We start from the raw sequence: 21,162 nt of genomic DNA on the forward strand, positions 1-21,162 counted from the left end.
GGTGGAGACGCCCCCCGCCTCGCGGCTGGTTCCGGAGCATTCAGTGGGTTTGCAGATCTCGTGTGCTCAGTCACCATCTGACACACGCCAGGTGCTCAGTCCGGCCTAGTTTCCACGTCCACAACCTCTCTGGGCATCGGCCACGGTGAGGCGGCGCCTGGAGACGGTCAGACCCGGGGCAAAGGGGAAAGACACCCCAGCCGACAGAGGCCACCTTGCCCTGTGCACACACGGAGCACTTCGGGGAGCCAGGCCCCTGTCCGGACGCCTCCTCCTGCCCGGGCTGGCCTCCCCACGGCTCCTGGGAACGCGGGAGGCAGCTGCAGACTTGGGGCAGCAACACAAGGTGTGTAGCGAACACATAACTCACCTTCACCCCAAAACTCCTTGTACAAAACAGCGACCTGATTTTTCTCTGTTGCCCCCACCCAGGAACTTGTGGGTAAACTGGGTCCGGGTTCTCCAGCCCAGTGAGCTGGGGGGCTTGCGGGGTCCTGGCTTCCACCAGGGGGCGGGGTCCTTGTCGGTCTGTCCTGGGGGCACTGTTCAGTGAGTCCCAGGGGGCTGGGGTGGGTGGCTTCCGCAAACGTCCCCCAGATATCTGCTCCTCTTGTCCCTCCAGCTTGCCCTGGGCTAGTGTACACCTGGGTGGGGTCCCAGGACATTGGGGTGCCCTCAAAGACCCTTCGGCAGCCTGCAGGTCGGGGGGCTGCCTCTAGCTCTCTCTGGCAGGACGCAAAGTAGCCATCCGGCCACTGCCCCTGCTGGAGCCATCTGCCTCTTCCCCCTCTTCCCTCCACGGACTACCCCACCCAGTGCCTTGGCCGTGAACTGAGAAGGAGCCCCTCTCCTCTACTCAAAGAGCTTGGAGCTGCTGGGGACCCTGCGGACCAGACTCTGGGCTCCGGTCCCTCTCTCTGCTGTGTGACCTTGGACTCTCGGCCTAACGTCTCTGTGCGTCCACTTGCTCACTTATAATCTGTACCTCGCAGGGCTGCCGTGGGGCTAACTGAAGTGGAATATGTGAACCGTAGCGGGGACAGCAATGAGCCTTAAAGAAGGCTGGGCCGCTGCTTCATCGTCTGTGGGGGTGGGGGGGGGGGGTGGGGGGGAGGCAGGACGCCAAGTGCTTCCCTGACACCGTCCTCCCCTCCAATCTGTTCTCTCCCCCAGCACAGAGGAGATCTCCAGGGGTGGGAGGTGGAGGCATGGGCCACACCTGGGTTAGGCTCAAGCACAGGAGGAGAAGGAGGAACTTTGAAATTTTGGCAAAGATAAAGTTTCCCCTTAATTGGTGGAGACTGGAGGTGGGTTTGTACATGGGGCCGTGAGGGGGTGTCAGTCATCCCTGCAGGAGTCTTGGGCCTCGAGGGCACACACTTTGACATGCAGGTCAGGTCAGCCAAGATCTCCTGGAGTTGGAACTGAACCCCTTGATCCTTTAGTGGGGACAGAGGGAGGGACCAGGGGGTGACCGAGAGACAGACCATGGGGTTTAGGGTTTTCACCAGGCTCCATCACAGCCCTGGAGGGGCACAGACTCCCCCCACCCCTTCCCGGATGCCTGCTTCTGGGCCCCAGCAATGCGCTTTGGGCGGGGCTGGGCTCAGCAGTATGGGCTGGGGGTTCATGACCCCAGGTTTTACCCACTCGGCCTCCATAGCTGCAGGGATACAGGGGAGAAATGGATTGTTTGGGAAAGAGGGAGCACGGCCCCTGAATGGGAAGTAAAGGTACAGGGTACCGGGCAGGTGGGAGCCGAGGTCATGTTATCCACGCTTCTGTGGGCCTGGTGACCCTCCCTCATCTGAACTGGGGACAAGGGGGAGGGGCTTTAGGGAGGTTGTCCTGGGGACCAGAGAACACATTTGTCAGCCTTTGGGGTTTTTTAAGTTCAAATCCATGACCCAGGTTTCAGATTGAAAATACGGGAACGAAGAGAGGCGGGGGAGGCAGGGGTCTCCTGGGGCTGTCTTGCTCGGGACCCCGGCAAGAAGCGGCAAGAGGCCCCCCTGGGAGGTGGGGAGTCTCATCCCAGCAGAGCCCCCTTCTTGACAGCAAGGATTTCATAAGACCCCTTTTGATCTCCTGAACTGAAGTTATACCTAATAATTTTATACTTAATAACTTAGTAACCTGCCTACACACAGAGTTTAAGAGAAATAAACATGCAGCCTGCCCTAGAAAAAATGAGAAGTAAAGGGAAAGTAACAATGGAACGATAATGCTACATGTTTGTGTAGCTGTGCATGTCAGAGCTGGAGGAGGAGACAGAGGTGAGGGCGGGGGCTCGCCCCTGCACCAACCCCCCCCCCCCCTTGTTACGAGTGATGCAAGGCGTCGAGGCACCGAGGATACAGGCAGCCCCAGGGTGGACAAGTCACAAGGCACGTGGGGCACTGTCCCTGGTGATGGCGTGTCGGGAATGACCCGCTCAGCCCAAGCTCCGAACTACGCAGAAGGCTTCCCTTGCATTCCTGGGAAATCTGGTATATCCAAACTTGACAACAACTTTGCTTTTAGGATTTTATTTTATTTCATTTGTTGACTTAAAAAAATACTTTTAAGTTACTTTATTTTGAGAGACAGAGCGAGCAGAGGAGGGGCAGGGGGAGAGGGAGAGAGAGAATCTCAGGCAGGCTCTGTGCTCTCAGCGCAGAGCCTGACGTGGGGCTCGAACTCATAGACCGTGAGATCATGACCCGGGCTGAAAGTAAGAGTTGGATGCTTAACGGACTGAGCCACCCAGGCACCCCTGTTCATTTCATTTATTATTATTGTCATTTTCATTTTGAGAGAGACAGAGTGAGTGGGGGAGGGGCAGAGAGAGAGAGAGAGAGGGAGCGAGAGAATCCCAAGCAGGCTCCACACTGTCAGCGTGGAGCCCGATATGGGGCTTGAACCTCTAAACCGTGAGGTCATGATCTGAGCAGAGATCAAGAGTCAGACGCTTGACCGGCTGAGCCCCCAACGCGCCCCTGTGCTAGGATTTTAACCTACTTCTAGTCTCCAACCATTACAAACAGGTCTGTGGCTGCCTGAGCATCCAACAGGACACTGGCCATCCACAGTACCCCCCAGCACACTGCAGACCCCCCATATCTGGCTTTGTGCCCACTCGATGCCAGCAGCCCCTCCCCCCATTCATATGGCATTAAGAGACATGCCCACAGATCTCCAAACATCCCCTATGGCCGTGAAGGCCCCACTGAGGACCACGGGTTGAGACCATGTGTCCCCACGCCCCCGTCACCCCACCAAGCCTTCAGCCTGTGTCTTGACGACGTCCTCCTGCGAAAAACCACAGGAACACAGCACATTATGGGGCATCTCAGTAAGAAGGTGTTAGGAAGGATTAACTATAGGACTCAGGTGTGCGTTATGCAGTTTTGAGGGTGTTCAAGGAAATGGGGTTTTGCTCAAGAGGTGCCGGCAGGAGGTAGGTGTAGCGGAGAGATCGGGGATCTTAATACATCTTTTCTAGAAGGGGAGAAAGGTAGGGTGGCAGCCGCGATGGGTAGGAAGCCGCAGTACTCGTGGTGACCTGAAGAGGGAGCCGGTGGGCCCTGGGGGCTCGGACGAGGTGGATGGATTGAGCGGCGGCTGGGGGTATCTCCCTCCAAGGCGGTCGGCGGTCTGGCCGGTTGCTGGTGCTCTGTGAACTTGTGCATGAGAATATCATGGCCCCCATGGGCTCAGGACGGGGCGAGGGAGAGGCACAAAATTGGAAGGTTGCCCTAAAACTCAGCGATCAAGATAAATGATATTTTTAGTGGAGTCTTTTTTTTTTTTTTTTTTTTTAAGTGGCCTGGCAGGGTCCCCAGATGTCTGTGGCCTTTTTGGCCCAGAGGCTTTGTGGGGACAGGTGAGCTACAGGTTTTGCTTGTTCACTTCGTTTTTGACACAGGCTGGAGAGAGGAAGGATCCTGAACCTTGGGTCAGCGTCCGAATCTCTGACCTGGAGACCCCGCCTACCCACCAACCCACTTTGCTCTCGCTGTTGGGTGTCCGCCCGGCACTGATGGAGGTGACCAGCTTCTCTGCCTGGCTGGCCGGGGCCGGGGCCGAGCCCACCCTCAAGCCTGATCTAATGGCCTGGCCTCTGAGGTTTCCGGAAGCCTCTCAGATGCCTCTATCATCTGGATCCATTCTTTGGAGTATTCATGAAGCTGTTGGCTTTGGGGGGGGGCGGGTAGCATTCACACTGCCCGGGACCCCCAGGGAGCATGGAGCAGACAGTCCAAAGCCTGACTTGCGTGAGGACCCCCCTGCGCCCGCTGTGGGAACAACAGAGGGAAGGTTCAGGACAGACCTGTGAGCCCCAGGATGAAACACTCAAGTCCCCCTCCTCCAGATGGTTCTCCTAAGCAGCAAGGTCTCTGGAAGGAGACCCCTGTGCTGGGTGTGAAGGTTGTTTCCGTATGTGAGTCTGGCCTGGGATCTCTCCGAGGTCCCTGGGAAGACCCTGTCAAGACTGGGGCCCAGAATGCAAGACAACAGGACAGAAGACGCTGCCTGGGGGGTGGGGGTAGTGGGCAGGACCGGGATGTCCAGGGCTCAGAAGGAGAAGCGGTAGCTCTGATCTGGCCAGCGAGTGATGACACTGTGGGTGGTGACAGCACCGTCTCTGAGGGGTGATGGCCGCTGGGCCGCAGCTGCATCCAGGAAGGGCGGGGTGCCGAGGTCTGGGGTCCTCGTGCCTCCGTGGTGGGGGGGGGGGGGGCTGTCCCTTGTCACTGGCCAGGACGTGGCCCTCCCCTCACCCAGCAGGCTGTGTGGCATAGCCCAGTCACCAGGACCATGGCTGACGGTCATCGCCATGGCCTGAGGCCAAGGCCCAGGGCCCGGGGTGACCCCTGAACCCCTCCAGCTAAGATCCGGCCTGGCCTCAAAGGCTGGGCTCGGTCTGTGAGGAGAAAGGGACACAAAGGCAGAACCAGGGGCGCGTCAGGGCAAGAACAGCTCTGGGTAGCAGCGTCCCCAGGAGAGGAAGCTGCACTTTGCACGTGCTGCTTGGTCGGAGATGCTTCTGGAAAGGTTCCCTCCCTCGGCCTGGCAGGAGTAGCTGCTGGGCTTTACGAGGAACACACAGAGCTTTGGTTTCAGAGGCCTGGGCGTCCTGACGTGGTCCCCTCTCAGCAGAAGCCACTGGCTGGGTCTTTTTAAGTCTTTCTCCTAATGTTTCCTTATCTGTAAGACAAGGGCAACCGTATGTCCCTTCCAGGGATCGAGTCAGCTCTGGGGGCCTGGCCCCAACGGCCCAGAAACAAAGCTTGTTGTTTTGATGGAAACCGGGGTCTCTTCTCCAGTGGGAACGGTGGCTCGGACCAGGCGGCCCATCTGCTCGAGCTGCGCGCTTGGCTTCCACCCTGGAAACCCGCCTCGCGGGGGGGTGGGGGTGGGGGGACAGTCCGCGGGGAGCCACCTGTCCCAGGAGGAGAGGGGGCAGGTGGGGTGCTCTGCGTCTAGGCATCATTGGGACCCCGTGAGGACTTGGGACGGGATCGTCATGGTGAGACCCGCTCCCTTACAGAGCTGCAGCCATTTTCAGAAGAAAACGGAAAAAGAAAGCCGCCCGAGGTGTCACGGGTGTTAAACTTGACCTGCAAATAAGTACAGAAAAGTGCCAGTTTGGAAGATGGCTTTATTGGCTTGCTCTCTTCCCCAAGGAAGACACTAATGATCTTTGTTTTTTTGTTTGTTTGTTTTGAAACTTACATTTGCAGTGTCTTTTCTGAATTTACACGAGGTGGTGGCCGCTGAGAAGGCCGCTCGGGCTCCCTGTCGTGCCAGGGCTCGGCCTGGGGCCTGTGACATCCTCACGCAAGGGGCATCTCCTTAGGACCTGCCTTTCGGGGCCTGGGGAGGCCCCGGGCTGGAGATGCCATCACACCCTCCTGCCACCCCCGACTCCCCACCGTCCGGGAGAGGCTGAGAAAGGAAATGCACTTGACAGAAATAAAACTCAACAGCACAGAGGAGTCTCAGGAATGAGGCACAGCCCTCATGCTGAGCACAGGATCTTTATTCATTAAGCCATCAGGCCCCAGGCATCAGCTTTCAGCGGAAGGGCTTGCCAGGAGCAGGGTGGGAGAAAAGCAGGGAGGGGCGGCCGCGGCTGGCCCCACAGAGGACGCAGGCAGGGTCCCCCGGAGCATGGAAGGTCGCATTCCAGGGTGTCCAGGGCCGGTGGGCGTCGCTTCAAAATGTGCATTCTGGAAGCAAAGCGCAGACGTGCATCACCACCACCAGCCTTGGCTCCACCCACCAGGTGCCCGGCTTCTCAAGGTCAAGACAGCCTCCAAGGTCAGTGCCTTGGGCTGCATTCTCCCCCAGTCCCTGGAGAAGTGTTGAGGGTCCGGCCTCGTGGAGAATAGCACATGTCCCACCAGAACACAGGGGTTCAGACAGATGATCAATGAGATGACATCATCTCAAGGCCCCCACCAGCGCCCAAAGGAAAGGGTGTAGTCCCCCCATCGCCCCCACTGAGGGGCCCCAAAGTAGGGCAACAGCCAGCAGCGAGGCAACGGGCAGCTCCCTCCTGGTCCCAGAGCTGTATCTGGGCCTCTGTCCCGATTTGCCAGGAAGGGGCAGGAAGCCCCAGGGCCGTGGGCAGGGCCCCATCATTGCTCAGGAGGCCGGCCTCCGGCCTCCGCTGGCTTGCGGCCCCACTCCCCGCTTACGGTGGGGGGGGGGGGACACAGAGCGAGTGCTGGCTCCAGGAAGGTGGAGCCCGTGCCCTTCTCAGAAGATGAGCTGGCATTTGGACTTCCAGGGGGTTCACAGCAGACCTCACGCCCAAGATTCGAGGTGGGACCGGGGAGCCGGGCTACGAACCACCCACGTGCACAGACACCTGCTCGCGGCCGAGGCGGGGTTCCCCAGGGCGGCCGTCCCGCACCCCGCTGCACCCCGAGGGAGGGAGGGGTGCATCGCGGTGGGGGCAGGGCGGAAAGGTCGCGGGGCATGGACAGGCGCCAGGGCTCCGTGCCCGGTGCTGCCACCATCTGCCGTCTGCCGGGAGCGCGTCACAGATGACGATGCTTTGTTTGCCGAGCGAGGCCTCGAATGTCGGCCCAACTTCCCAAACCCGTGTGTTTTCCACTTCTCCCCAGGATGGTTTTTAAACTAGTTCCCTGGACACAGTGCCTTGACTTTGAGCACCTTTTTGAAAAGACTGCTTTCATAGTTCGCACAAACCGCCGAGCAAAGGGACGGCAGGGGACGGCCCCTGGCAGCTGACCTCCCTGTGCACGACGTCTCTGGCTGAGGCCCCCTCCCCGATGGACAGTCACGGTGCTGGCCGTCCCGCCCGGGTGCGCGCGGCTTCCTAGGGATCTGGAGGCTTCCCGGGGGGGCCCGGGAGGGACACGGGGCTCGCGGGGCCTCTCACCTGTGTCCTGCAGAGGCTTGAAGCACCAAGGCACCTCGGGGATGCTGGAGTCAAAGCAGCAGCCCCTGTTGACACACTGCTCGGGGCTGATCTGGGGGTAGCCGCAGTCCACCCTGTTCTTGGCCGGCACGGCACACAGGTTCTCCGCTGTCCCAAACAAAGCCCGGTCAGCGGCCGGAGCCCTTGCCGGCCCGGGGTGTTGGCTGCTGCCTTCATTTGGCAAGTTTGCAACCGCCCCCAGCCTCTGGGTTCGAAGCACGTGACCCCACCCGCACCCCAACATCGGCTCGAGGAGCACCCTCCTCCCACGCTCACTTCTGTATGCTCTCTGGGGACTCTGGCCTCTGCCAGGGCGCCCCCCCTCACTCGTGTGCCCCTGGAGCCTTGTCGGGAAGTCCATGGGCCTCGGGTCCCTTCAGCTGGCAGGAACCCGTGGGAATCTGGGGGCTCCTGAACCCCGAAACAAACTCTCCTTCACTGTGTTATCAACACAAACTGTCCCCTTAAAAAAAATGAATAGTGTAAGAGGAGATGTACGTTCAGTACAGAAAACCACAGCGCATGCTATTTTCCATTTCTTTCCTGTGTCCCCCTGTCCCCCAGGCACTTGGCTGGTCACGTCCTCCTGGGACATCCTTCTGTCCTCAATACTCGTTGTTGAAGCAAGCCTATAGTGTCTAAAGTTCTGCAAAATCTGGGACGCCTGGGTGGCTCGGTCGGTTAAGCGTCCGACTTCAGCTCAGGTCACGATCTCGTGGTTCACGAGTTCGAGCCCCGCGTCGGGCTCTGTGCCGACCGCTCGGAGCCTGGAGCTGCTACGGATCCTGTGCCTCCCTCGCTCTCTGCCCCTCCCCCCACGTGTACACTCTCTCTCCTTCAAAAATACATAAACGTTAAAAAAAAAATTCAAGTTCCGCCAAGTCGGCCTCATTGCCTAGTGGGATTTTCCTTAGGAAAACAGAGCCATGTGAACTGTCTAAAATCCCACTCTATTGTGCCAGGCAGTAATGCCTCAACCCGCTGGTTTCCCCAGCCAGATTTGCTCACACTGGGATCCCAGAGGCACCGTGGCACGAAGGGCACCTCCTGGGCTGTAGGGGTCGCAAAGCTGTCCTGGTGACTCGGACAGGCACCACGTTTGGGAACCACCGCCTTTGGCCCCTGATAAGAGCCACACCCTAATTTCTTCAAAGCTGGGTGGGCGGGACAGCCGCCCTCCCCCCACCTGCAGGGACAATGCCACGGCCAAATGAAAACCGTGTGCTGAAAACGCTCTTCAGGAAACCGTGTTCCTCGGCCTTTCCTTTCTGCCTTGCAAGTGGGCCAGAACGGTGCGTGAAGACCTACACCGTCGCTCAGAAATCTGCAGCCAAGAAGGTGGTGGGGTGGCCGGCCGGCCAGGCAGATCTGGGTTCTAATCCCGGTTTCAGCACTGGCGGGGAGGGGGTGCCTGCAGCCAGTTACTAACTTTCTGAGCCTCAGCTACCTCGTCTGTAAAACAGCAAGACCCAGTTTGTAGGGCTATTGGGAAGGAACATGCGTGTCTGGTAAGTGGCGATTATAAATCAATGTGGGGGCTTGATCACTTTCCTCTAGCCCCCAGAAAGCCCCCCCCACACCCCCCCCCCAAGCCCGGACCTAGCGTCTCTTCTCCTCCTCCTATGTCCTCCCCACCCGCCCCCCCCCCCATGGCCCCTCCTTCCTACAGAGCGAAGTCAGAACGGTACTCACACAGGCCCACATACTCGTCAGCCAAGCTGGAGGACCCCAAGGCCAGGACCAATGCCAGCAGCCAGAGCACTCTGGCCTCCATGGTCACGGGCGGGCTCTGGGGACCCGACTGCTCAGAGGACGTGCCGCGTCGGCCGAGCAGACTCATTTATACCCCTGTGTTTGTACAAGGGCTCTGCCTTCTGTTTGTTTGGGGACGGCCCTTCCCTCTGGGTCCGGCTGTACCTGCTTCTGCCTGCACGGGACTGTGAAGTCCCCCAGCGGCCCATCTCCCTGCGGGGGAGAGAGTAAGTCCACCCCACCGCTGTGGCAGCAAGCAAGCCGGGAGGTCAGGCTCCAGTCTCCGGGTTACAGTCCTCTAGCGGGAGCCGGGATTAGCCCGGCCTGGAGGCCAGGATGAAGGGTCAGCACCTCCATGGCCACAGCGCCCAGGCCACTGAATCCCAGACCCTCAGGTGCTTGAAAGGTCAGCGAGTCAGCACTGTGCGCACGGGTCTCGTCTCTCCTTCGAAACTCTTGAAATTCCCACCCTTTCTTTTTGTATTGTTTCCGGTAAGACTTATTTCTACCATTAACTACACTTTAATAAATGTGTTAAATAAACGAGTTCGCTATCGTGATAACATTTAATGTAATCAACTGTAATCTTTTGATAAAAACAGAATGCACGCAGTAAGTTTGAAACATCAGACCGTGCAGGGGCGCCTGGTGGCTCAGTCGGTTAAGCGTCAGACTCTTTGATCTGGGCTCAGGTCGCGATCTCACGGTTTGTAAGGTCGAGCCCGGTGGCGGGTTCTGTGCTGATAGCACAGAGCCTGCTTGGGATTCTCTCCCTCCCCCCCTCTCTGTGCCCCTCCCCTGTTCTGTCTCTGTCTCGAAAGAAATAAACTAAAAATAAATAAATAAATAAAAATAACACGATACAAAAAAGCCCTCTCCTGTCTAGAGGTATCGGTTTAACACTTTCTTAGGTATTTTTCCAGAAATGCTCTCTCTAGATCTAAGCACATTTTTAAGCCAAATGAGAACTTACTGGATACCTTTGCTCAGCTTGCTTTTTTTTTTTTTTTTTTAAATAAAGGAGATTATTTTATAATAGCCTGTCAAAACAAGGTGGGGAAAAATATACCCATTTTCCGGAGGAATGAACTATGGCTCACAATGTAAGGTGCCTGTCAGGGGTTACTCTCGTAGACCTGGGATTCAGGGAGCAGTCTTGGACCCGGAGCAGGTGCACCTGGCTGGTCGCCTCAGCCCCTCGAGGTAGGGGGGTGGGGTCGGAGGGAGACCTGGGCCACCCCGGAGTTTGTGCACAGAGCTGTTCTCCACCCGGTGACTGACGGGGCCTGACCGTGCACACGCCGGCACAGGGCTGGGGCCCACCCTGTGCAGCAAGCCCATGAGAAACGGACCCGAGGCGAGGCTCACCGTCTGGTTTCCCGTTCCTTCCAAGACAAGGGCAGGCTGAAGACAGAGCAAAGTCTGTGTTGTTTTCAGAGCTTGCTTTGTTCCCAGAAGGAGAGCATGCACCCAAGCTAACAGATGGCATGGTCTTTGTTATTAAATATCATCATATGGGGCGCCCGGGTGGCTCAGTCGGTTAAGCATCCGACTTCGGCTCAGGCCATGATCTCACAGTTCATGGGTTCAAACCCCATGTTGGGCTCTGTGCTGACCGCTCGGAGCCTGGAGCCTGCTTGGGATTCCGTCTCCCTTTCTCTCTGCCCCTCCCCTGCTTGCACTCTCTCTCTCTCTCTCTCTCTCTCTCTCTCTCTCTCAAAATAATAAATAAATATTTACAATAATGGTCATCATAGAGAAAATCCCTGGGAGCCTTTTCTGGCCAGACTGCTGCCTTCCTGCCCCCACAGTACCCCCAGGCCCGGCGTCGTCGTGGAGCTGAGCCAGGTTCCAGGAAGATGCGAACACCCCAGAAACGGGGCTTAGAGGGAACACCTATCTGAACTGTCAGAGCACCTTGGCCTCTATCCGACTGCACTTAGAATCACCAGGGGAGCTGGAGCCTTGTCGGAGCTGGTCCCCTGCCCCCCCCCCATCTCGGGAAGACCCCTCAGATTGCAGCCAGTGCCCAGAACCACCCCCACCGCAAAAAAACAGCTGGTGTTTTGCTTTCAGTCTAACTCAGTTCACGTGGACAGAGCCTGGGGCTTGGGATGAGTGATAAATCCCTGTCCTTGAAGAGTCCTCTGTGGGGAGACCGGGCCATGTGGTAGTTATGCTGGGAGGGTGAGACATTTGGTACTGAGTCACTTTACCACTTGTGCCTCGGTTTCCCAGCCTGTCCCGTAGCACCTCAGCCACAGGGCTGCCCACTTAGGTAATGCGGAGCTAAGCCAGGCACCTGGGGACACACGGCGATCAGCAGGTGTGGCACGGCAGGTGCAGAGGCGGGGGGTCTGGGCTCGTGGACCCCAGATGTGATACAAGGGCAGCTGTGGTCTGGCCAGGGGGGGGGGGGGGGGCGTGCAGCAGGAGCACAGCTGGGTCAAAGGACAGTGAGCTTGAACTGGCACAGGGGCGCTGGAGCGTCGGGTAAATGTTTGTGGGGAGGGAATTCCTGTGTGTTCCTTTCCTCGGTGCCAGGGAACCCTTGACCCAGGGGCAGAGGATGGGATCCAAAGAGCCCGCCCTGCCTTCCAGAGCTCGCGGGCTCGCTGCCTTACCCCAGCCTCCCTGTTCGGGGCAGGGGGAGGGCGGTGGTTCAACTTCTAGGAGTGAACGAACACCAGGGCCAGAGCTGGTCGCCAGCCACACCCTGACAGGTGGCTGCCGCGGGCGTCCCTGAACCCAGGGTGAGCACATCCTGGCACCTGCTGGGATCTCTCTCCTTCCTCCTGCTCTGAAGCCTTAGCTCTGCCTGCACTGTCCTGGGATCCCTCCCCTACCTGCCCTGGGCCCTGTGCTCTGGTGTCCCAGGGAAGGTGAGGTGAGGGTCTCCTGGACGGGTCCAGAAGCAGGCCGTCTGGCCCTGAGTGCTGGGGCTGCAACCTTCCCACCTGTGGAGTGCATGGCCACTGGCATGTATATGTCACGAGCGTGGACTGACCGTGGATCAAGGGCAAGGTGGGTGGCCTGCTAACGTTGGAGCCTCCGGACCCCGGGTGGCACCCCTGGCCTCAGAGCCCACAGCCCACAGCCCGCGGGGGAGAGTAAGCCTCGACACGTGCATTGTGATACACTGCGGAAGCTTCTCCCCGGGAGAGCGATCTGAACTGGGTTTTGAGAGTGAATAGGAGCTCCCAGATGGGTGAGGGTCACAGGGCGCTCCAGACAGGCACTGCTAACCCACACAAACACAGAGTCAGCGTGGCCTCCCAGGCTTACATGCTCCGGGCTACCTCTCAGCTCACTAGCACCGTCCCTCCTGGTTCCTCCAGCCAGCAGAGAGCCAGATGGAGGGGTGGACCCGCAGTCCTGTTAATCGGGGCGCTTGGGTTCGCCCCTGGGATCACACACCTCCCTGGGGAGAGTCCTATCCACCGGCTGTCATACCGTTCCACAGCTGCCTTGGGTGTGGGCACCTCCCTCTGTGTCCTGCACAGAGTTTCCTCCTGCTGCCTGGAGAGAGACTTCCAGACCCTTCCTGGAGGCTCCCGTCTTTGGCGTGGTTTACTCGGAGGACAAATCGGGGGAGTGGAGCTGTGCAGATTAGTCTCCCCACAACTCTGGAGGGGGAGGGGGAGAGGACAGAGGGTCCTGGTGAGTCAGAACAGAAGCCAGGAGCCCTAGGATGCCCCTCAAAGACCTAGGGTCTCCTGCTCCCAACACTGGGTCACTGTCTGTCCTGCTACATGCAGGCGCATGTGACAAACCCGGGGTGTTTTGGAGAAACCAATGTTTAGCCCAAGGTCTACAGCTGGCGGTTTCGGCCACAGCACCCCTCACCCCGGAGCGCCTCTGGGTTTGAGCTATTGCATCAACCCCAGGTGCTGTTACGACAAGGAAGCTTCCCAGCCATGAGTTAGCCGATGACCAGGACACCCAAAGGAACAGAGATAAGTCAGGAATAAACAGAACTAAGAGCCGGGAGGCAGATGTGCCTGGGGCGCCAGGCCCCTCCTTGACAGCCCCTCCTTTCAGACCCGGATGGGCCTTTCTTGAGCCGCTGGATGGGCTCCAACAGGAAGCCAAGGTTCTGGCAGCGCACGGACACCGGGACGTGGATGTGCCCCCAGCTGGCACCTGGTGCAAGCCAGCCCTCAGCGCTGCTCTGAGCCGCGTCCCAGGAGGACAGCCGGGGAAGGGCGGAAGATGGTCCCCTGCCAGCCGAGCCAGACAAGCCCCTGTGCTCTCGGGCTTCAGATTTGCCTGTGAATCAAATCATTGTCACTAAGTGACTTCCAAGAGTGCCAGGATGGATAGCATCCTCCCCAGATTCATACCCTTCCTGGAAGCTCAGAGCGTGGCCGTATTTGGAATTGGGTTATTGCAAGTGTAATTATTTAAGTTGAGATGAGGTCAGACGGGAGCAGGGTGACCCTTCATCCACTATGACTGGTGTCCCTGTAAGAAGAGAAACACAGACACGCAGGGAGACAGCAGGTGACCACGGAGGCGGGGGCTGAGGTGATGCAGCTAAGAACAAGAATGCCAAGGGCAGTGTGCAGCCACCAGGCCTGGAGGAGGCAGGAAGGACCCTCCCCCAGTGCCTCGGGAGGGAGCACGGCTTGTACTGCCTGGATTGCAGACTTCCCACTGTGGCCAGAACCACCTAGTGTGATGGCCTCTGCCATGGCAGCCCCAGGGCTCAGCGCATCTGGCTCTGAGATCTACCTTCTCTGGAAATTTTCTCACAAGGGGGAGGGAAGAACACAGTTAAAAGACCCGGGCCTAGGTCCCTTCCCTTACCCACCCTGGCTGGGCTTCCGGGGACCTCTGCCTGCCACTTGGCGTCCCTGCACCTGAGACCCTGTCCGACCATAGGCCTGTGCCTCCACAGTGTCCCGGGCCTGCCTCCGCCCTCCCTGTGCACATTCCATTGCTGGTCTCTGTGAATCACCAATGTTTGCAGAGTCCTTTCCTGCGCTCCGCACCTCACCCAAATAATCCCCATGGAGGCTTTGTTCTAACTTCCTCGTCTCAGGGGAGGCTAAGACAACACCAGCGGGAGGGCAGCTGCAAGAGCCCCACATCCTGGTCAAAGCCGGGCCAGCCTCCACCCCCCTCGAGGCCAGGGGAGACCCTTTAGGGAGGTGACCGTGTCATGACTTGTCCAAACTGGGACGCTTCTCAGAGCATGCGGGGCACTAGTAATGATTATGCTTAATGATTAAGAAGACTTGTAAACAGGGATCGATCGTCCTAAGCCAATGGGGTGAGGGCCACCTGCCGAGAGGGCCACCCACCAGCCCCCGCACTGGGTGGTGGCCATTTTTGAGTCCGTGGACTTTGATGGAGCACAGGAACAGGCACTCAGCAAAGCTCGGAAACCACACGAGCCGTGTGATCAAACATGAGTGGGTCAGGGTCCGCCATGTTTTGACTTACGTGTTGGGTGCGCCGATGGGCAACTTGCGTGTGGAGACGAGGGTGCATGTCCGGCCCTTAGTGTGCTCAGGCTGCCGTAACAGAAGCCCATGGACGGGGTAGCTTATTAACAGTGCTGATTTCTCATGGCTCTGGAGCCTGGAGGTCCAGGGTCATGGCACCAGCACGGTCGCCTTCTGCTGGGGCGATCTTCTTGGTTCACAGATGGTGCTTTCTTGCTCACAGATGTTTCCGCCTCACACGGTGGAAGAACAGAGGGCAAAGGGGTTAGAAATAAACAAAGCCTCTGGGACAGTATCACAAGGTCTAACAGAAATAAAAAAGAAAAAAAAACAGACGAGAAAAAAACGAACAACGCTGGGTTTCTGAAAAGGCTAAAAAAACAATACATTTCTTTAAGTTTATTTATTTATTTTTGAGAGAGCCAGAGACAGAGAGAAAGAGAGAGAGAGAATCCCAAAACCCAAGCAGGTTCCACGCTGACAGCATGGAGCCTGACACGGGGCTCGAACCCACGAACTGTGAGATCGTGACCTGAGCCGAAGTCGGACGCTTAACAGACTGAGCCACCCAGACGCCCCTTGATATGTTTCTAATTAGACCGATCAAGAAAAAAATGATAGAGAACACAAATTACTAATATCGGAAATGAAAATGGGCTATCACTATAGCCCTACAGACATTAAAAGGAAAATCAGGTTATGTTCAGAATAATATTCATATTAATTAATATCTACACCAACAAATTTGATGACTCAGATAAAACGGACAAATTCCTTGAAAAACACAATTTATCAAGTGGACACAAGAATAAGTAAAAAATCTAAATAGCTTTATTTCTCTGGAAAATTTTGAAGTTCCTATCAAAAAACCTTTCTGCGAAGTAAATTTCAGGTTCAGGTAGTTTCACTGTTTGATTCTATCAGCAAGCTCCCTTCTTAGACAAACTTAGAAAAAAGATGAGGAAGGGCCATTTCCCAACTCATTTTATGGGACAACATATACCTAATACCAAACCCTGACAGACCATCATGAACATAGATCAGGAATATTAACAAAATATTAGCAAACTGAACCAGAAACATACAAAAACAGTAACACACCACGGATGAGAAGGGTTTATCTAATGTAAACAAAGTAGGGTTAACATCAAATAATCGATCAATGCAATTCATCACATTAGTTAAAGAAAGTGAAAATTAAAAATGTGATCATTTCAATGAGTGCTTTAAAAGCATTTGATGGGGGCGCCTGGGTGGCGCAGTCGGTTAGGCGTCCGACTTCAGCCAGGTCACGATCTCGCGGTCCGTGAGTTCGAGCCCCGCGTCAGGCTCTGGGCTGATGGCTCGGAGCCTGGAGCCTGTTTCCGATTCTGTGTCTCCCTCTCTCTCTGCCCCTCCCCCGTTCATGCTCTGTCTCTCTCTGTCCCAAAAATAAATAAAAAACGTTGAAAAAAAAAATAAATAAAAAAAAAAAAAATAAAAAAAATAAAAGCATTTGATGAAGTTCATACTCACACATGATGAAGACTTTTAGACAACGAGGAGTAGAGAGGAACATTTTACAGCTGATAAAGGGCATCTACCAAAAAACATCACAGTGTCATGCTTCGTGGAGAAAAATGAACATTCTCCCGTAAGATTGGGACCGAGGCAAGGATTCTTAGCTTCATTTCAATTTAACATTGTCATGGTGGTTCTGATAGATGTAGTAAGGCAAGAGAAAAAAAGGCATAAAGATCACAAAAGAAGAAATAAAATTGCTTTTATCCACGGATGATCGTTTTACTTCCAATTGTTTGTTGCTAACATGTAAAATCACAATTCTTGTTTTTTTAATGTTTATTTATTTTTGAGAGAGAGGGTGCAAGTAGGGGAGGGGCAGAGAGAGAGGGGGACAGAGGACGCGAAGCAGGCTCCTTGCTGACAGCAGAGAGCCCGATACAGGGCTCGAATTCATGAACCTTGACATCATGACCTAAGCTGAAGTCAGACGCTTAAATGACTGAGGCACCCAGGTGCCCCCACCATTCATTTTTTTAAGTTTATTTATTTTGAAAGAGAGAGAGAGCATGTGCACACGTGCACATGCACGAGTGGGGGAGGGGCAGAGAGAGAGGGAGGGAGAGAATCCCAAGCAGGCTCCATGCTGTCAGCATGAAGACGGACAAAAGGCTCCTTCCCACAAACTGGGCGGTCACGACCTGAGCAGAGATCAAGAATCAAACACTTAACCGACTGAGCCACCCAGGCACCCCAAACACAATCCATTTTTTATATTAACTTTGTATCCTTTAAAGATTTCTTGGGATTTTCTAAAATAGTGCACATTGTGAAGGTACAGTTGTTAGGTTTGATTCGATTAAAATGAAGGCTATCTATTCCGGAAGCCATGACAGATGAATAAAAAAGCCAAGCCACCAACTAGGAAAAGATATTTGAAACCAATGTACTTGACAAAGGATCACTATCAAGGATACATAAAGAACATCTACAAACCAACGAGAGCAAGACAAACACGGTTTTGAAAATAGACACATAAGTAAAGGATGGAGAGAGGCCCAGTGTCACTCATAGTTGGGAATTACAAAATACACTGACATTAACACACCATTTCACTCACATGGTTTGTACCCATATCATGAAATACTGACAAGGGTATAGAGAAATAGGAACTCTTCCTCAAAGTCGCTGAGTGTAATTAGCACATCTACTTTGACCACCATTTTGACAACTCCTAGTAAATGGAACAAGTGCGTATTGTTTTGATAAGAAGAAATCGGGAATAATAATAATCTAATCACTCAGTCGGTTGAGCACCCGATTTGGCTCAGGTCATGATCTCATGGACTTGAGATTGAGCCCCACATCAGGTGCCACATCTGGCTCTACAATGGGTGTGGAGCCTGCTTAAGATGTTCCCTCCCTCCCTCCCTCTCTCTCTCGCTCTCTTTCCCTCTGCCCCTTCCCCACTCTTACACACGTACCTGTGTGTTCTCTCTCTCTCAAAAAATAATATACCTAATTGCTTACCAATAGGGGAATGCATCCCACATTAAAATGGATGAATCAAACCGATTTTTATCAATAGGGATAAATTTCAGAAGTTAAGTATAAAATGTAAGATGAAAAGCCTGCATATTATAATACCATTTCTGATGATTTAAACCACAATAACAAACATTACACACTGTTCACGGATATGCATGTGAATAATATACAGTGACTTCAGAATGGTGGTTGGCTCCAAGAAGGGAGAGAAAAGAATGGGTAAAAGGGGCATTTTTATTGTTTTATTTCTTTTTGTAAAACGAGAGCTATCAAGGTGAATAGAAAAAAGCCCAACATGGATAAATCTGGGTAGTGTGCATTTGGATGACTACTGCATTATATACAGTTTGAGGAAAATCTGGCTACGGAAAAAAGGTTTTTAGAAAAAAAATAATCTTAATTAAAACATCATGAGCTTCCAAACAATTTAAGCAATTTTTTAAATGTTTATTTATTTTTTGAGACACAGAGAGAGAGAGAAACAGAGCACAAGTGGGGGAGGGGCAGAGAGAGAGGGAGACACAGCATCCGAAGCAGGCTCCAGGCTCTGAGCTGTCGGCACAGAGCCCGACGCGGGGCTCAAACCCCTGAACTGCGAGATCATGACCTGAGCCAAAGTCGGACGCTCAACTGACTGAGCCACCCAGGCACCCCTAAGCAAATTTTTTAAAATATCCGATTTTGAAGGATACAAAATTTAAGATTTCAACTTGCGACCAACATTCTCCTTTTTTTCTTCCAAGTTTTTATTTAAACTCAAGTTAGTTAACGTGTAGTGTTGTATTGGTTTCATGAGTAGAAGTTAGTGATTCATCACTTACACATGACACCCAGGGCTCATCACAACACATGCCCTCCTTAATGCCCACCCCCATCTAGCCCCTCCCCCACCCACCTCTCTCCATCAACCCTCAGTTGGTTCTCTATCGTTAAGAGTCTCTTGTGGTTTGCCTCCCTCTCTGTTTTTATCTTATTTTATTTTTCCTTCCCTTCCCCCTATGTCCATCTGTTTTCTTTCTTAAATCCCACATATGACTGAAATCATATGGTATTTGTCTTTCCCTGACTGACTTCTTTTGCTTAGCATGATGCACTCTAGTTCTATCCATGTCATTGCAAATGACAAGATTTCCTATTTTTTTATTTTTTTTAATTTTCTTTTTTTATTTTTTCAATATATGAAATTTATTGTCAAATTGGTTTCCATACAAGATTTCCTATTTTTTGATGGCTGAGTAATATTTCAGTGTGTGTGTGTGTGTGTGCGCGTGTGTGTGTGTTTGTACATACATACATGCCACATCTTCTTTATCCATTCATCAGTCAATGGACATTTGAGCTCTTTCCATAATTTGGCTATTGTTGATAATGCTACTATAACTTTTGTGGTGCATGTACCCCTTCAAATCAGTATTTTTGTATCCTTTGAATAAATACCTAGTAGTGCAATTGCTGGGTCATAGGGTAGTTCTATCTTTAACTTTTTGAGGAACCCCCACACTGTTTTCCAGAGTAGCTGCACCACTTTGCATCCCCCCCAACAGTATAAGAGGGTCCCCCCCTTTTCCACATCCTTGCCAACATCTGTTGTTTCCTGAGCTGTGAACGATAGCCATTCTGACAGGTATGAGGTGGTATCTCATTGTGGTTTCGATTTGTATTTCCCTGATGATGAGTGATGTTGAGCATTTTTTCATGTCTGTTAGCCATCTGGATGTCTTCTTTGGAGGAATGTCTGTCCATGTCTTCTGCCCATTTCTAAACTGGATTATTTATTTTTTGGGTATTGAGTTTGATAAGTTCTTTATAGATTTTGGATACTAGACCTTTATCAGATATGTCATTTGCAAAGATCTTCTCCCATTCTGTAGGTTGCCTTTTAGTTTTAATGCCTTTTAGTTTCCTTCCCTGTACAGGAGCTTTTTATCTTGATGAAGTCCCAGTAGTTCATTTTTTTTAAGTTTATTAATCTGTTTTGAAAGAGAAAGAGAGAGTGGAAGAGGGACAGAGAGAGAGAATTCCAAGCAGGCTCCACACTGTCAGCGCAGAGCCCAACTCAGGGCTTGAATTCAAGAACTGTGCGATCATGACCTGAGCTGAAATCAAGAGTCAGATACTTAACCAACCTAGCCACCCAGTGCCCCTAATAGTTCATTTTAGCTTTTGTTTTCCTTCCTTCAGGAGACATGTCTAGTAAGAAGTTGCTATGGCCATGATCACAGAGGTTGTTGCCCGTGTTCTTCTGTAGCATTTTGATGGTTTCCTGTCTTACATTTAGATCTTTTATCCATTTTGAATTTATTTTTGTGAGTGGTGTAAAAAAGTGATCCAGTTTTATTCTTTTGCATGTTGCTGTCCAGTTTCCCCAGCACCATTTGTTGAAAGGACTGGCTTTTTTCCATTGGATATTCCTTTCTGCTTTGTTGAAAATGAGTCGACCATATAGTTGTGGGTCCATTTCCAAGTTCTCTATTCTGTTCCATTGATCGATGTGTCTGTTTTTGTGCCAGTACCATACTGTCTTGATGACTTCGGCTTTGTAATATAGCTTCAAGTCCAGAATTGTGATGCCTCCTGCCTTGCTTTTCTTTTTCAACATCACTTTGGCTATTTGGGGTCTTTTATGGTTGCATACAAATTTTAGAATTGTTTGTTCAAGGGGCACCTGGGTGGCTCAGTTGGTTAAGCGTCCAGCTCTTGCTTTTGGCTCAGGTCATGATCTCATAGTTCATGGGTTAAGCCCTGAGTTGGGCTCTGCACTGATAGTGTGGAGCCTGCTTGGAATTCTCTCTCTCCCTCTCTCTCTCTCTCTCTCTCTGCTTCTCCTCCACACTCATACAATCTCTCTCTCTCTCAAAGTAAAGAAATAAACTAAAAAACTAGAATTGTTTGTTCTAGCTCTGCGGAAAATGCTGGTGTTATTTTGACAGGGATTGCATTGAATGTGTAGATTGCTTTGGGTAGTATAGACATTTTAACAGTATTTGTTCTTCCTATCCTTGAGCATGGAATGTTTTTCCATTTCTTTGTGTCTTCTTAAATTTCTTTCATAAGCTTTCTATAGTTTTCAGAGTACAGATCTTTCACCTCTTTAGTTAGATTTATTCCTAAGTATCTTACTGTTTTTGGTGCAATTGTAAATGGGATCCATTCCTTAATTTCTCTTTCTGCTGCTTCATTATTAGTGTATAGAAATACAACTGATTTCTATACATTGATTTCATATCCTAAGACTTTGCTGAGCTCATGTATCAGTTCTAGCAATTTTTTGGTGGAGTCTTTCGGGTTTTCTACAGAGTATTACGTCACCTGCAAAGAGTGAAAGTTTGACTTCTTCCTTGCCAACTTGGATGCTTTTTATTTCCTTTTGTTGTCCAAATGTTGAGGCTAGGACTTCCAAAACTACATTGAATAGCAGTGGTGATAGTGGACATGCCTGTCTTGTTCCTGACTTTAGGGGGAAATCTCTCAGTTTTT

General features: G+C 52.9%; 1 protein-coding gene across 1 annotated transcript; it reads right to left on the minus strand.

The window, feature by feature from the left end:
- Positions 1-5,982: 5,982 nt before the first annotated feature.
- TFF3 (trefoil factor 3) lies at positions 5,983-9,261 on the minus strand. The gene is made up of 3 exons (XM_058732093.1): positions 9,128-9,261; positions 7,397-7,543; positions 5,983-6,215 (listed from the first exon to the last, which is right to left on the minus strand). The coding sequence occupies exons 1-3, from the start codon at positions 9,207-9,209 to the stop codon at positions 6,202-6,204; spliced, it is 243 nt and encodes an 80-aa protein (XP_058588076.1). The 5' UTR covers positions 9,210-9,261; the 3' UTR covers positions 5,983-6,201.
- Positions 9,262-21,162: the final 11,901 nt, after the last annotated feature.

Source organism: Neofelis nebulosa, chromosome 5 (assembly GCF_028018385.1).
Source record: "Neofelis nebulosa isolate mNeoNeb1 chromosome 5, mNeoNeb1.pri, whole genome shotgun sequence".
NCBI lineage: Eukaryota > Metazoa > Chordata > Mammalia > Carnivora > Felidae > Neofelis > Neofelis nebulosa.